The sequence below is a fragment of the Cebus imitator genome, unplaced genomic scaffold (assembly GCF_001604975.1).
Source record: "Cebus imitator isolate Cc_AM_T3 unplaced genomic scaffold, Cebus_imitator-1.0 Scaffold128, whole genome shotgun sequence".
NCBI classification, from domain to species: Eukaryota; Metazoa; Chordata; class Mammalia; order Primates; family Cebidae; genus Cebus; species Cebus imitator.
The window spans coordinates 4,926,339-4,941,191 of NW_016107443.1; the positions used below are offsets into that span (position 1 = coordinate 4,926,339).

General features: G+C 37.4%; 1 protein-coding gene across 1 annotated transcript in view; it reads left to right on the top strand.

Moving 5' to 3' along the window:
• The window catches only part of PHEX (phosphate regulating endopeptidase homolog X-linked), a 218,083-nt gene extending 213,503 nt beyond the window's left edge, over window positions 1-4,580 (top strand). Inside the window, exons 21-22 of the mRNA XM_017540697.2 lie at window positions 1,709-1,785; window positions 4,220-4,580. Of these exons, the coding sequence (XP_017396186.1) occupies window positions 1,709-1,785; window positions 4,220-4,322 (180 nt within the window). The 3' untranslated portion in view covers window positions 4,323-4,580. The remainder of the gene's footprint in view (window positions 1-1,708; window positions 1,786-4,219) is intronic.
• Window positions 4,581-14,853: the final 10,273 nt, after the last annotated feature.

The window sequence follows — 14,853 nt, forward strand, 5'->3', positions numbered from 1 at the left end:
TGGGGAGAGATAGCATGGGGAGAAATGCCAGATATAGGTGATGGGGAGGAAGCCAGCAAATCACACTGCCACGTGTGTACCTATGCAAAAATCTTCCATGTTCTTCACATGTACCCCCAAACCTAAAATGCAATTAAAAAAAAAGCAACAACATTGTATTACCTTTCCTGCTTTCTATATCCCTGTAGTTGCTGTGACCTGTCATTTTGCTCAGATATTCTTCTAATCCTTCTCTTCTTTCCATTCTATTTTCTACTTATTTAGGGGACATCCATTGAGAACCTTCCTGTTATCTATAAATAATCTAACTAGTCTCCAATTTCTTCCTCCTACTATACACGCCTGCCAGATAAGTCTTTTAAAAATCTGGATATTATTATTTTCCTGCTCAAGAATGACTTTTAACTATAGTTTAAACACTCTGGTCAATTCTTCAGGACTTCAGAAATCTGACACTGTCCTTCCTCTCCCCCTGCAGCCTGTTATGCACCATATATGCAGCCTAGCTAAATGTCTTGTTCTCTTTCCTCTCAGCCAAATCTTTGCTCCCATTTCCCCCTCCACTTAGAATATTTTTCCATATTTATGTGTTCTGGTTCAATTCATCCTTTAAGACCATATCGTATCTCAAGTCACATGTCAAGTCAGGACAAAATAGGTTACATTGCAGAAGCAACACAACAGAAGTTTATTTCTTGTTCACTCTCCATGTCTAACATGAATCAGCAGTGGGGCTCTTTTAGTTTTTACTCAAGAACTTGAGTTTTGGTCTAGGCGTGGTGGCTCATGCCTGTAATCCCAGCACTTTGGGAGGCCAAGGTGGGTGGATTGCCTGAGGTCAGGAGTTCGAGACCAGCGTGGCTAACATGGTAAAACACCGTCTCTACTAAAGAAAAATACAAAAATTAGCTGAGCATAGTTGTGTGCACATGTAATCCCAGCTGCTTGAGGCAGGAGAACTGCTTGAACCCAGGAGTTGGAGGTTGCAGTGAGCTGCGATTGCACTCCAACCTGGGTGAGAGCCAGACTCTGTCTCAGAAAAAAAAAGGGAATTTGGGTTTTAGAGTCTATTTCTTGACATGTGGTTCCATGGATACCGCAGGAGTGGAAAAGAAATGTGCACTGGCCATTTACGTAGCATCTTAAGGCTCTTAAAACTTCTGTCAGGAAGTAACATATATTACTTCCGCTCACACTTCAGAGGCCAGAGGCAAGCCATCTAGCTGTGCCCAGCTTCAAAGGAGATGGAGAATCCTAGGCCTACACTAGGGTGAAGCAAGCAAGGCGCTTAGGGCGGCAGACTACTAATTCTCATCACCATCCTCAATAATGGGTGGCTGGTTCATTTTATTGATTTGAATAACTATGGTGAAATTTGAGAAGGACTATTTCAAACATTAAATTCATTGAATGAATACACTGATCGATTCCTAGGCACATATATGATGCTCTTGATTTAAAGCACTTGTCTGGAAACCTTTCTAATGTACTCAAATTGTGAAATTATTCACACTGATAAAACCTTCCTCTACTCTGGGGATCAGAATAATGGATGTTATTACTGATGACGATTTTATTTGATCTACTAAAACTGTTTGTCATCCATTGAATCTAAAATTATTCTTTAGTATAATTTGGAGCAGTTAAGACAGTAGAAAATACATAATTGGAATGGAAGTTCATTTGTTGCCATGCATTTCTCTTCTAGGTGAGGTGCAATTCCTACAGACCAGAAGCTGCCCGAGAACAAGTCCAAATTGGCGCTCACAGCCCCCCTCAGTTTAGGTAAATGGGTGATGGCGGTTATTACCTGTGCATCTCCCCACTTCCTCCCCCACCCAGCCATCCAAGGGCTCTACCAGATAGGTGAGCTGAAAAAATCCCATGTTGTGAACTGTATGATTTCCATTTTGCAGCTAAAAACTATCTGGCCTCACAGAAACTAAGTATCTTTTCTTTCATTAGTAGTAGGCTGGTATAGTCAGCAGTCTCTCAACTGAATTTCTGCGGGTGGGTACTTGTACATATCTCTAGTCTAGTGCTACATCAAGGGCCCATGAGACTGTACAACACTCCAAAGGTAATTTGGAATCCAAATCATAGCTTTAGTATTAAATCCCATTTGTTATCTTCTAGTTTTTGAAAGAATCTCAGTAAACTGGATTATTGAACTGCTTGCTTTTTCGGTCCAAAACAAACTAGCCTTTATTGTCTTAGGAAAGGATGAGATCTGATGTACTCTGCCTTAAAACCACTTAGAGCTCTGGTTTCTTTTGTTTTAAAGAATATCCCCTTTAATACCTCTTGTTCTTCCACACAGTCAACCAACAAACGTGAATGAACTCCCCCTTTCTAAACAGCTCTGAACACAAAGGAGGATATATGGTATTGTTTAGCAATTATAATTTGTACCTAGAGTTACAGAGTCTACATTTTGGCTTTCAGTTTGGATCATATTTTGAAACAGTTGCTTATATAAAAAGGGAAAAGGATTATAAATTACAGTCTTGTCAGAATGTATAAAACGTTGAGTACAAATAAAATTAAAGTTAATATTACTTACCCTGTAGTAGCTCCTGTAGGTTGAGAGAAATTTTCTATACTAGGGGAAAGATAAGTATGATGAGAAATCCAAGAAACCCTAATAATTTATATGTATTCACTCTTTGTTTAGGACATTATATCTGGATATCTTTATATTTAATGTTTAAATAAGTCATTATCATACTGCAAGAAAGCCATCTAAAATTTCTCTTAAAATCTTATTCCTAAGATCTTGCCTTAGAAATGCTTCAGAAATTGACTACAAATTACCCACTAGCATAAAAATCTAATCACTGTGTTGGAAATTTCTCCCCCACTGGGCTAAACTGTCATGAAGGCTGATGGTCTCTAATGGACTAAAATGTGTTCCCACTGACAAATGGTGCAGATGAAACCACACAGTAGATTAATTGCTCAACAGATAGTTAAAGGAAATAAGTTTCTGAAAACTTAACTAGTTGCCCGTAATGTTGAATTTCACAGTGTATGCTTACTAATTATCAGCTATATTCTATCTTTAACACTTGCCTAGGGTGAATCACACTATGAAATATGCATCCCTACCCATATATTCAGCTAAAACACAGAGGTTATAAGGATTTTTTTGATACAGTCCATTACATTTATTCAAATGCCCGTAGGTAACAAAGTCATTAGGGAAGAAATAGTCATCGACTGAGAATGCTAAGTCTCTAGTCAACCCTTTGAACATGAAGCTGAGCAGGAAATAGATGAAGGGGGAGGGTTTTTTTTTTTTTTTTTGGCTGGCTTATTACTGATGTCTGCAGTAACTATAAATTTTGAGTGCAGCAGAAATCACACAATGGTAATACCACTTCCAAATGGCAGCTACAGGCAAAGTGCTGAGTAGGAATCCACTCTTCACTGTAGTTGGAAACCTATAAGAATGTGATATATTGGAGCTAACTCCAGTGAAGAATTACTCATCAGTAATAACTAGATACCATGCATTAACTGATTGTTGCATTAATCAAATTCTGGCCAACTATGAGCCTCCATACTTAACACTAATTCTGAGAAAATGTTTTTGTAGAGTGAATGAATTTTTAAAAAATAGCTGGAAATGCAACAGCATGGATGACTCTTACAGACACTATATTTGGTGAAAAAAGTCAAAGACCATACAGTACATACTGTGGATTCCATTCACATGAAGTTCAAAATCAGGCAAGGCTATGGCAATAGAGGTCAGAATAGTGGTTATCTTTGGAGATGCTGTTGGTCTGGGACAGGCAGGAGCCTTCTGGGTGCTGGAATGTATTGATTTGGCAGAAAGTAATATGGGCATATACACACAAAAAACCTGACAAGTTCTACATTTAATATTTTGTGTACTTTATGTCATACTTTCCATAAAGAATTAAAGTTTTTAAAAAGTTAGAAAATCTAAGTATTGGTGATGATACAGTTTTATAAGAATTTGAAGACTGTTGGAAGAGTAATAGGAGCATTTGCTTGGCATTCAGGAGATGCTGGTTCTAGTCTGTTAATCTTTTTGGAAATTTACTTAATTATTTTGGGCTTTAGTTCTCTCCCTGTAAGCAGATTACAAGAATGCCAGCATTCTTTTTAGCAATATTCTGCTACAATTTTATACAGAACCTATTGATGTGCAAGAATCACATGACACATGCTTTGACATATCTTTTTTCAGGGTCAATGGTGCAATTAGTAACTTTGAAGAATTCCAGAAAGCTTTTAACTGTCCACCCAATTCCACAATGAACAGAGACATCGACTCCTGCCGACTCTGGTAGCTGGGACACTGGTTTATGGCATCCTGAGACAGTTGCACAGTGCCAGCGGAGGCTGCACTGAGCCGTCATCACCCATTGCTTTAGGCCTGAAGACTTTCATTTGTAGTGCATTTTCATTATTTGGGTAGATGACCTGCTTGGATCTAGACAGTATCTATTTAAAGCTGTAGGGCTTATAAAATGGAATACAAGAATGAACCAAGTATGTTTCTTTAGAAAACCAAACCAACAAAAATCTCTAGGCTACTTTTGTTAAAATTCTGTCTGTTAAATTGTTGCTATTGTCCAGTTTAGTGTGTTAGCCACAGTTATGTGGTACATACCATTTCAATCTGTAGCTTTGTAAAGTTCAGTCTATTAAACTTGTAACTGCTCAGTGATGAAGACATGTGCATGAATACCTGGGAGGTCTTGCTGCTCTGTGGCATGCAGTGCAAGATTTTATGGACAGTAATTACAAAGCATTTCTCAACTCTAACGTAGTTAAATGAGAAATATGTTTGATCTCCATTTTACAATTTTTGATGAAGTTCTTGCCTCAGCTTTGGAGTCTATTGGAATGAAAACGTGTCTCACAGCTTGCATCTGATGTAGCAGATTGCCCCATTCAAGTTAGCATGAACAAAGCTGGCAGAAAGGCTACTAGGTAAAGGATTTGAGTTTATTAAATAGAAAAAAGGGAATGAGGATGTATCTTTAGGTCCCAGAGTAAGTAAAGCCTCCTAGTTACATAACAGCAGGGAAACTAGGAGATAAAATTTTGTCTCATCTGTATGAACTGTGCAATGATTGTCTATGTGCTAGATACTTTTTTAAAAGCCTAATTCTTGTTTGTTTCATAACCTTCCTATGTGTGCATTGTCCTGGTTCTGAAATGAACAGATTTGAGAAAAGAATTTTCTGATTCCCCATTAGGAACATATGACTTTCATTTCCCTTTAGTGCAAAGGAACAAACATCGCATTGAGGAGGGAGAAAAGAGCCCTTCTGTTTCAGCTTAATGTTACCTCTCTTTTAAAAAAACCTTTTTGAAAAGTTTCTAGATGACATTTTAGAATTTTGAAAAGTTTCTAGATGACATTTTAGAATTTATTGATTCAACTTAAAATTACCTGCATAGTCCAAATAAACAAAATTGTTACTCTTCAAGTCATATGAAGAGTTGTGAGAAAGAGCAGTACTATGTGTTTTATCCTTAGAGCATTATCCTGACAAGTGAACCACTTTGTTTCTTATTAGTGAGAGAGAAAGTGTGTGTGTGTGTGTGTGTGTAGGATAAAATTGTAATGGCCTTAAAGTTGTTACTTGGCATTTCTGGTTTCTTAAAATAGGCATCCCCACACTCCCTTTACATTATTCGTTATACATAGGCTGCTGGGTTAAGTGGGCCAACTGGAAAATCTCAAAAGCAAAACGACAAGTTCAGATTAACCACAGGAAGCCATTGTGTATCCCTGTGATTTGTGATTTTTTAAAAATATATAAGTGTGTGCCATGGCCTTTTGTAGCCATGGGAACATCTGAAGGGAGAAAAATGGAGGGGCACCATCATGAGGAAACAATTATACTGCATTAGTCAGAGGAGAGCAATTTTCACCTTGACTTCTTCCTCTCTGAATGGATAAACTTGTGAAGGGCAGCTACCTTTTCCTCCTCTTAACCTGGCTTCATGTGACCTTAGTTTGTATTTCTAAAAACAAGCAGTATTAGGTTAGGGGTGCTGGAAATGTATGTGCCTTTTCTCTGGAGGAAGGATTCTGACTTGGTTTAGACATATGAGATTATCTTTGTTTTATTCCTGCACTTGGGTGTTTAAAATCAGCTGAGGTTTATTATGCCAATATGAATAGTGTTTCTCTTCTAGATTTCCTTTAGAAACTCCAAAAAAACACATTCCTGCAGGTCAGAGAAAGTGTTTGATAAAAGCATAGAATTATGGCTTTGGAAATAGAAATTAAGTCATTTGTTGGTTTAGCAAAACTGGTTGGTGATTAGTTGGGGCCCTCACAGTTTCTAGATGAGAAAGTTTTCTTATCCTGATTAACTTTAATTGCTGTAACTCAGTTATACTGATAATTGCAGATAGGCTGTCCACTACTAAATCAAACTAAATAAAACAACAAACGAAAAGCAGCAATACCAAATCATCACTACTAGCTAGAACAATTAGAAGGATTGAATTTCCAAATATATGCTTATGTTTAACTCTTCCAATCACATTCTCATTGTCCTTTCTCTTGGATACAGATTGCTAAGATAAACAGACACTGATTAACTGTCAGAAAGAGAAAGGTAAAATGCAACTGGAAGGGAAAGAAAAAAGTAGGAAGAAGCTGGCCTATGGATGTGGCTCTGAAAAGAAGAGAGGATTTTGGCAATCCTTGCTAAGCACATTCATTGGAGTAGAGCCATAAAGTTTTACAAAAATAATTATGGTAAATTAAAAGGAAATTAGATGTTGGATCTCAGACTAGGGCTGCAGTTCTCTTATTCACATACCAGATGTTCTGCCAGTGAACTATTGTCTGGGCATTGGAAGGAGTTAGTTAGTTTTTTTTGTGTGTGAAAATCTCCTAGATTAGTAAAAAATTTTCTAGATATAAAGTGGTTTTATTTGGGCTCATCACCATTGCCCAAAGTGTACTGAACCTTTCACCAAGTCAGCATTGGCCTCCTGTTCTCATTTATTCATTTTATGAGATGGACTTGGACATAACTAATGCAAACAGGATTCATAAATTATCCTGAAGTTTATTTAGTGCCTTGCCTCAATGAAGCTTAAAGCATAGCACATAAATTTTATCTTATTTAGCCCTGGAGCATCACTAAGAAGCAGCTAGGAGCTATGACTTGCCAGACAGATTATGCTTGTGCCAGAGAAGTGGAGAAGCCTGAAATCTCTTGTTAAGTATCCCACAGGAAGGAAAAGCAGTCTTTGGCCTTTGGTCTACTGACCTGTGGATTAACCTCCATCCCTTAGATTATCCCATTTCTAAATACATTTCTTCAATCAGTATTTCTGTAATCACTTAACATTTGATAGGCTTCTTCCTGGATACATTTAACATAAGGCCTCAGTTGCATATTAAATTACGGAAGAATATACGATTGCTTCATACAATATTCTCTTCACCAGTGACGGTGTCCCTCTGATTTGAAGAAGGGTATTCTTGGATTTTATATCTAAATGGTTATTGTGAGACTGGTTGTATTTTCTTCTCCTACTTATGAAACAATGGAACACTCATTCTAAGTACAATAAAAAGTTGGTTGAAGGCGTTCTGTTTCTTTTTTAAAAAATATTAAAATGTGTTAGATCTATTAACATATTTCGTCCTGTTTTAGACAACATTTGCCAAAAACGGTGTACAATAACTGTACTATACTAGCTTTCTTGGCTTAGAAAAGTGGGATTTGAATGCAGTAATTTTCTCCATAGACAAGAAGGTATTTACGAGGTTGTCATTATATTTTCTTCCAGAATGTAAGTCAGCAGATGTGGTTTACTGCCTTTGTAATAATATTTCTATAGAGAAAAAGAGATACCTCTGAAGAAATTGTCAACGCTGATAGGGGACAGGGCTGATCTCACAAAAATGACAGTGAACATCACTGTTACTATCAAATCAAAGAATCTGTGTTATCATTCTTTAACAATCCAGTTAATTTCTAGTCATTCATTCAGCACACAGTAACTGAGCACCCATTATATTTAAATCATCAAACTAGCTATATTTAGGTGGATAATATACAGTATCTGGGCCTCAGTGAACAGTCTAGTCTAACATGGGAGATGGGTTTATATAAACTGTTTCAATTACCCTACTGAGTGATAATGATATATAAATACTTCATGTTGTGATTTGAAACACAGAAAGAATTATTCAACTTTCATCTTGTGGATACTATTGGTGTTTCCTCTGTGGAGATCCCAGCAAATTCCTTTTACTGGGTGCCCTTACCTCATCTTCAGTCTGCTTTTGTTTCTAATTGACTGTGCTCTCTAGGATGGCTGCCCTCATGCTACTGGAGCCTCTTTACCCAGTGCACTTTCAGAGAACTGGAAATGCCTGGTGACCCTTAGACAATGAGTGGTATGGGACTCTGCAAGCCCAACTACCTCCTTGAGTTCAGACAAATCCAGAGGCATATAACAGAATTTATACTGATTTCTCTGTGGTGTCTTTTAGTGTTATGCTGAGAGTGCAGATTGAGTCCCCTGTTGATTATTTTAAACACCTTTCTGGCACTGATATATTCAAAGATCTGGAAAAGTACTAGTTTGTAGTATCCTAGGTCAGTCCATCTGTGTAGTAGATCGTATCATCATGTACAGGAAACGGACATCAGATGACACAGAGGTTGTGGGTAATCAGTAGCTGATTATGGCCTGTTTGTGCCCCTCTTAGAGAGTTTATTCTACTTTCCAAGATGATCCATGAAATGAGAATTTTTGTGTATAGGGTAGTGGCACAAGGAAAGATGCATATAAATGAGTGTTTATGAGTGATCTTCGGGATGTGGACTGGAAGGAGGAGCTTTGGGACAAAGAAGGCAAGAAGTGTAGAATTTTTCTTGCTGTGGTCTATGTAATTTTATGAGAACAAAGAGGTAATAAGTTTGCTTAGGTTTTAAAATATGTATCTAAGTGGACTTGATCAAAATTTGCAAGAGGCTATTTCCAGTTAGGTTTAATATATTTGCATGTGCCTCAAGTTCACTTGCTTTCTTTATTAAGATCACACTAGCTGTAGAAACAGATAATCTCAATGGCTTAACCCAGTTTATTTCTTGTTTTCATTACATACATAATTGGTATTAATGATCAATGAGTTTTTCTCCTCTAACTGGTGACTCAGGGACCCAGACTCCTTCCATATTATGGTTCTGCCATTTTCAATACATGATTGAATGTATGCTCATCTCTAAGAAGCCAGTGGAGGGAAAAAGGCCATGGAAGATATTGAATGGAAGATTTGGGATTGTCCTGGATGTTGTCTGCATTACTTCTGCTCATATTCCATTGGCCAGATCTAACTGCAGGGTAGGCTGAGACATGTACTGTAGCTGTGTGCCCAGAATGAAGAGCAAATGGGTTTAGTTCTTGGGGTGCATTCCCAGCCACACCTTATAAAGTGAAGTGTGGGGCAGTAACTTTGAGCTCTTCTCAATTTAGAAAATTGCTTTTGAGCACAGCACAATGGAAATTGAAAATGCCATTGGTAACCTGCAGTTTATTCTGTAGGAGTCTTTTTAATTAACAGCTTAATTGGATAATTCAATCCCCTTTAGAATTGGAGATATGAAAATGAAAATGAGATACTCCCTGTGATCTGACAATACTGTGCTTTAATAAACACACAAAAGTGAGCCTGGAAATGAGCACCACAAAAGCATTACCATGATTTGTGATCAGTGAAAGAAAACCTGATCTATAATTTTAATTATTCCTAAATGGTTTAGATACATGTTTCATTTGAATGTGTATTTTGTTTTGTTAATTGGTTCTATTAGAAAGGTAACTGAACATAAGAATCTGTGGCAAAGCCATGAATTTATAATATGGTCTAAGCTTTTAAAATATATACCATTGAGAAAGTAACTAAAATATCCTACAAAATACTGTTCAAAGTGCAGTATTTTCCAGTGTTTTCAGAGAAATTATATACAATAGTTTTTACTTCTCCATTGATGATGAGATGAAAAATAGTATTCACCATATTCTTGTGTTATGCTTTCTCCACTTGAATGAGAAATTGAGGCTCAGAGTCCAAGAAATGAAAATGAGTGTCCATGTACAAGCCACAAAAGTGCTGTCTAATTCATTCTGGCCAGAGACTCCACTTACAGAGAAAGACAAGCTGAGTAAGTCAAGATCCCAGTATAAAAAGCTACCTAAAATATTGAGTATAATTTGCCCTGCCAGCTTGTCTGGAAATGTCCTAGACAAAAAAGAAGTATAGTTTATGATTTAGAAGTATACTGTGTTGAAATAAAAACTACCGCCAGAGAATACTATAAACACCTCTATGCAAATAAACTAGAAAATCTAGAAGAAATGGATAAATTCCTGGACACATACACCCTCCCAAGACTGAACTAGGAAGAAGTCGAATCCCTGAATAAACCAATAACAAGTTCTAAAATTGAGGCAGTAATTAACAGCCTACCAACCAAAGAAAGCCCAGGACCAGATGGATTCACAGCCCTTCTATCAGAGGTACAAAGAGGAGCTGGTACCATTTCTTCTGAAACTATTTCAAACAATAGAGAAAGAGGGACTCCTCCCTAACTCATTTTATGAGGCCAGCGTCAGCCTCATACCAAAACCTGGCAGAGACACAACAAAAAACTTAGGCCAATATCCCTAATGAACATTGATGCGAAAATCCTCAGTAGAATACTGGCAAACAGAATCTAGCAGCACATCAAAAAGCTTATCCATTACGAGCAAGTAGGCCTCATTCCTGGGATGCAAGGCTGGTTCAACATACGGAAATCAACAAACGTAATCCATCACATAAGCAGAACCAATGACAAAACTCACAGTTATCTCAATAGATGCAGAAAAGGCCTTTGACAAAATTCAACACCACTTCATGCTAAAAACTTTCAATAAACTAGGCACTGGTGGAACGTATCTCAAAATAATAAGAGCTATTTATGACAAACCCACAGCCAATATCATACTGAATGGGCAAAAACTGAAAGCATTCCCTTTGAAAACTGGCACAAGAATGCCCTCTCTCCACTCCTAATCAATATAGTATTCAGAGTTCTGGCCAGGGCAATCATGCAAGAGAAAGAATAAAGGGTATTAGGAAAAGAGGAAGTCAAATTGTCTCTGTTTACAGATGACATGATTGTATGTTTAGAAAACCACATCATCTCAGCCCAAAATCTCCTTAGGCTGATAAGCAACTTCGGCAAAGTCTCAGGAGACAAAATCAATGTGCAAAAATCACAAGCATTCCTATACACTAATAACAGAGAGCCAAATCATGAGTGAACTTCCATTCACAATAGCTACAAAGATAATAAAAGACCTAGGAATACAGTAACAAGGGATGTGAAGGACCTCTTCAAGGAAAACTACAAACCACTACTCAAGAAAATAAAAGAGGAAACAAACAAATGGAGAAACAATCCATGCTCATGGATAGGTAGACTCAATATCATCAAATGGCCATATTGCCCCAAAGTAATTTATAGATTCAGTGCAATCCCCATCAAGCTACCATTTACTTTCTTCACAGAATTGGAAAAAACTACTTTAAATTTCATATGGAACCAAAAAAGAGCTCACCTGGCCAAGACAATCCTAAGCAAAAAGAACAAAACTGGAGGCATCATGCTACCTGACTTCAAACTACACTACAAGGCTACAGTAACAAAAACAGCATGGTACTGGTACCAAAACAGATATATAGACCAATGGAACAGAACAGAGGCCTCAGAAATAACACCACACATCTACAACCATCTGATCTTTGACAAACCTGACAAGAACAAGCATTGGGGAAGGGATTCCCTATTTAATAAATGGTGTTGGGAAAACTGACGCCATATATGGGAAACTGAAACTGGACCCCTTCCTTACGCCTTATACAAAAATTAACTCCAGATGGATTAAAGATTTAAACATAAGACCTAACACCATAAAAACCCTAGAAGAAAACCCAGGCAATACCATTCAGGACATAGGCAAGGACTTCATGACTAAAACACCAAAATCAATGGCAACAAAAACCAAAATAGACAAATGGCATCTAATTAAACTAAAGAGCTTCTGCACAGCAAAACCAAACCAAAACAAGACAAAAAAACTATCACTACAGCGATCAGGCAACCTACAAAATGGGAGAAAATTTTTGCAATCTATCCTCCTGACAAAAGGCTAATATCTAGATCTACAAAGAACTTAAATTTACAGGAAAAAAGCAAACAACCCCATCCAAAACTGGGCAAAGGATATGAAGAGACACTTCTCAAAAGAAGACATTTATGTGGCCAACACACATAAATGAAAAAAAGCTTATCATTACTGGTCATTAGAGAAATGCAAATCAAAACCACAATAAGATACTATCTCAAACCAGTTAGAATGGTAATCATTAAAAAGTCAGGAAACAACAGATGCTGGAGAGGATGTAGAGAAATAGGAACACTTTTACACTGTTGTCGGGAGTGTAAATTAGTTTAACCATTGTGGAAGACAGTCTGACGATTCCTCAAGCATCTAGAACTAGAAATACCATTTGACCCAGCAATCCCATTACTGGATATATACCCAATGGATTATAAATCATTGTATTATAAAGACACATGTACACGTATATTTATCGCAGCACTGTTCACAATAGCAAAGACTGGGAACCAACCCAAATGTTCATTAACAATAGACTGGATAAAGAAAATGTGGCACATATATACTGTGGAATACTATGGAGGGAATAAAAAGGGTAAGTTCATCTCCTTTGCAGGGACATAGGTGAAACTAGAAACCATGATGCTCAGCAAACTAACACAAGAACAGAAAACCAAACACCGCATTGTCCATGTGTTGAACAATGAGAACACATGGACACAGGGAGGGAAGCATCACACACTGGGACCTGTCAGGGGGTAGGGGGCTAGGGGAGGGATAGCATTAGGAGAAATACCTAATGTAGATGATGGGTTGATGGGTGCAGCAAACCACCATGGCACATGTATACCTATGTAACAAACCTGCACGTTCTGCACATGTACCCCAGAACTTAAAGCATAACAAAAGTACACTGTGTTAATCTCCAAATTGATTTAGAAGTCAATGGCATCCCAGTACTTGGGTAACAGTTAGACAACCCTCCTACCCCAGTGATATTTGATGAATGGCAAAAGTAGCCCAAAGCATATTTATTCCAAAGTTGACCAGATTTTCAATTGGCATTTGTAATTTTCTTTGTCTAATAATAATCATAATGAAAATGGCTTCTGTTTGTTGACACCCACTATGTCCTAGGCAGTCCGCTAGGGCATGCCTGCTTTATTGCCAATCCTCACAACAATCTTGCATATAGTTGTTGCTATTCTAACTTCACAGGTACAAAACACGTGACTTGTCAAGACCACATTAGTAATTTCAAGAGCCAGAAATAGTCAATTTTGTCTAACTTCAGAACCCATTCTCGAATGTTCTGCTGAGATCTAGAACAATGTTAACAAACATGGTCATAACCTGTGACTTACTGAAGACTTCAGGTTATACTTCTATAGTAATCTGTTAGAAAACAATGTAAAGAAAGGAGTCAGTTTACAAGAATTTATACTTAATGGTAGTTTCATTTCATGTCCTTCAGAAAGGATTCTAGACCCTGCTCTTTACTGATAATGCTTGATACCATTTATTATGTATCATGTGCCAAACATGTACTAAATACCTTATTTAATTATCACAACAACTTAGATACATATTATTATCTCTACTTTACAGGTAAGAGACCTGAGGCTTGGAGAGGTTAATAACTTTGTTCATGATTATTTAGCTAACAACCGGCAGCATGGATGTGAATCTATTTGGTCAAAGTGCTTTCTTAGGCAAACATAACTATGGTGACTCTTAAGTCCTGGATGTCCAGGCTGTGGCATCCTCTCAGTTCAGTTGGCAGACCTCCCTGAATTCTACCTGTGTTCAGCCCCGTGACTGCCCTCATCCTCTCTGTTCAGTCCCTGAAACCAGAAAGTTTACAGGTTACTTTCTCCAGAGAACAAAATCTTTGTTCCTCTGCCTGTGGGTAGTTGAGAGACTTTGTAGCAATCACCTTGGTTTTGACCCTATGATGCATTCTTTTTAAACATTTTTAAAATTTGACAACGTTGTTTGTATTTATCATGTAAAACACAATGTTTTCAACTATATATACACATTATGGAATGGTTAAATCTCACTGATTAACAATTGCATTACCTCATGCAATTATTTTTTTGTGGGGAGAGCACTTAACATTCACTCTTTGCATTTTTCAAGAACATAATAAATCATCATTAACTACAGTCACCTTGCTGTACAATAGAGCTTTTGAATTAATTCCTTCCACGTAACTGTAATTATGTATCCTTTGAACAACCCCTCCCTATCTCCCCCACCCCTCAATCTCTGGTAGCCACTATTCTACTCTCAACTTCTATGAGAACAACTTTTGAGATTTCACATGAGTGACATCATGCAGTATTTGTCTCGTGTCTGGCTTATTTCACTTAACATAATGCCCTACAGGTTCATCCATGTTGTAACACATAACAGAATTTCATTTGTTTTATGGCTAAATAATTTTCCCTTGTGTATATATATCACATTATCTGTTCATCCCTTGATGGACACTTAGGTTGATGCTATGTCCTGGCTATTGTGAACAGTGCTGCAATAAACACGGGAGTGCAGATATCTCTTCAGCATACTGATTTCATTTTCTTTGGGTACATACCCAGTAGTGAGACTGCTGGATCATATGGTAGTTCTAGTTTTAATTTAAGAAACTTCCATGCTGTT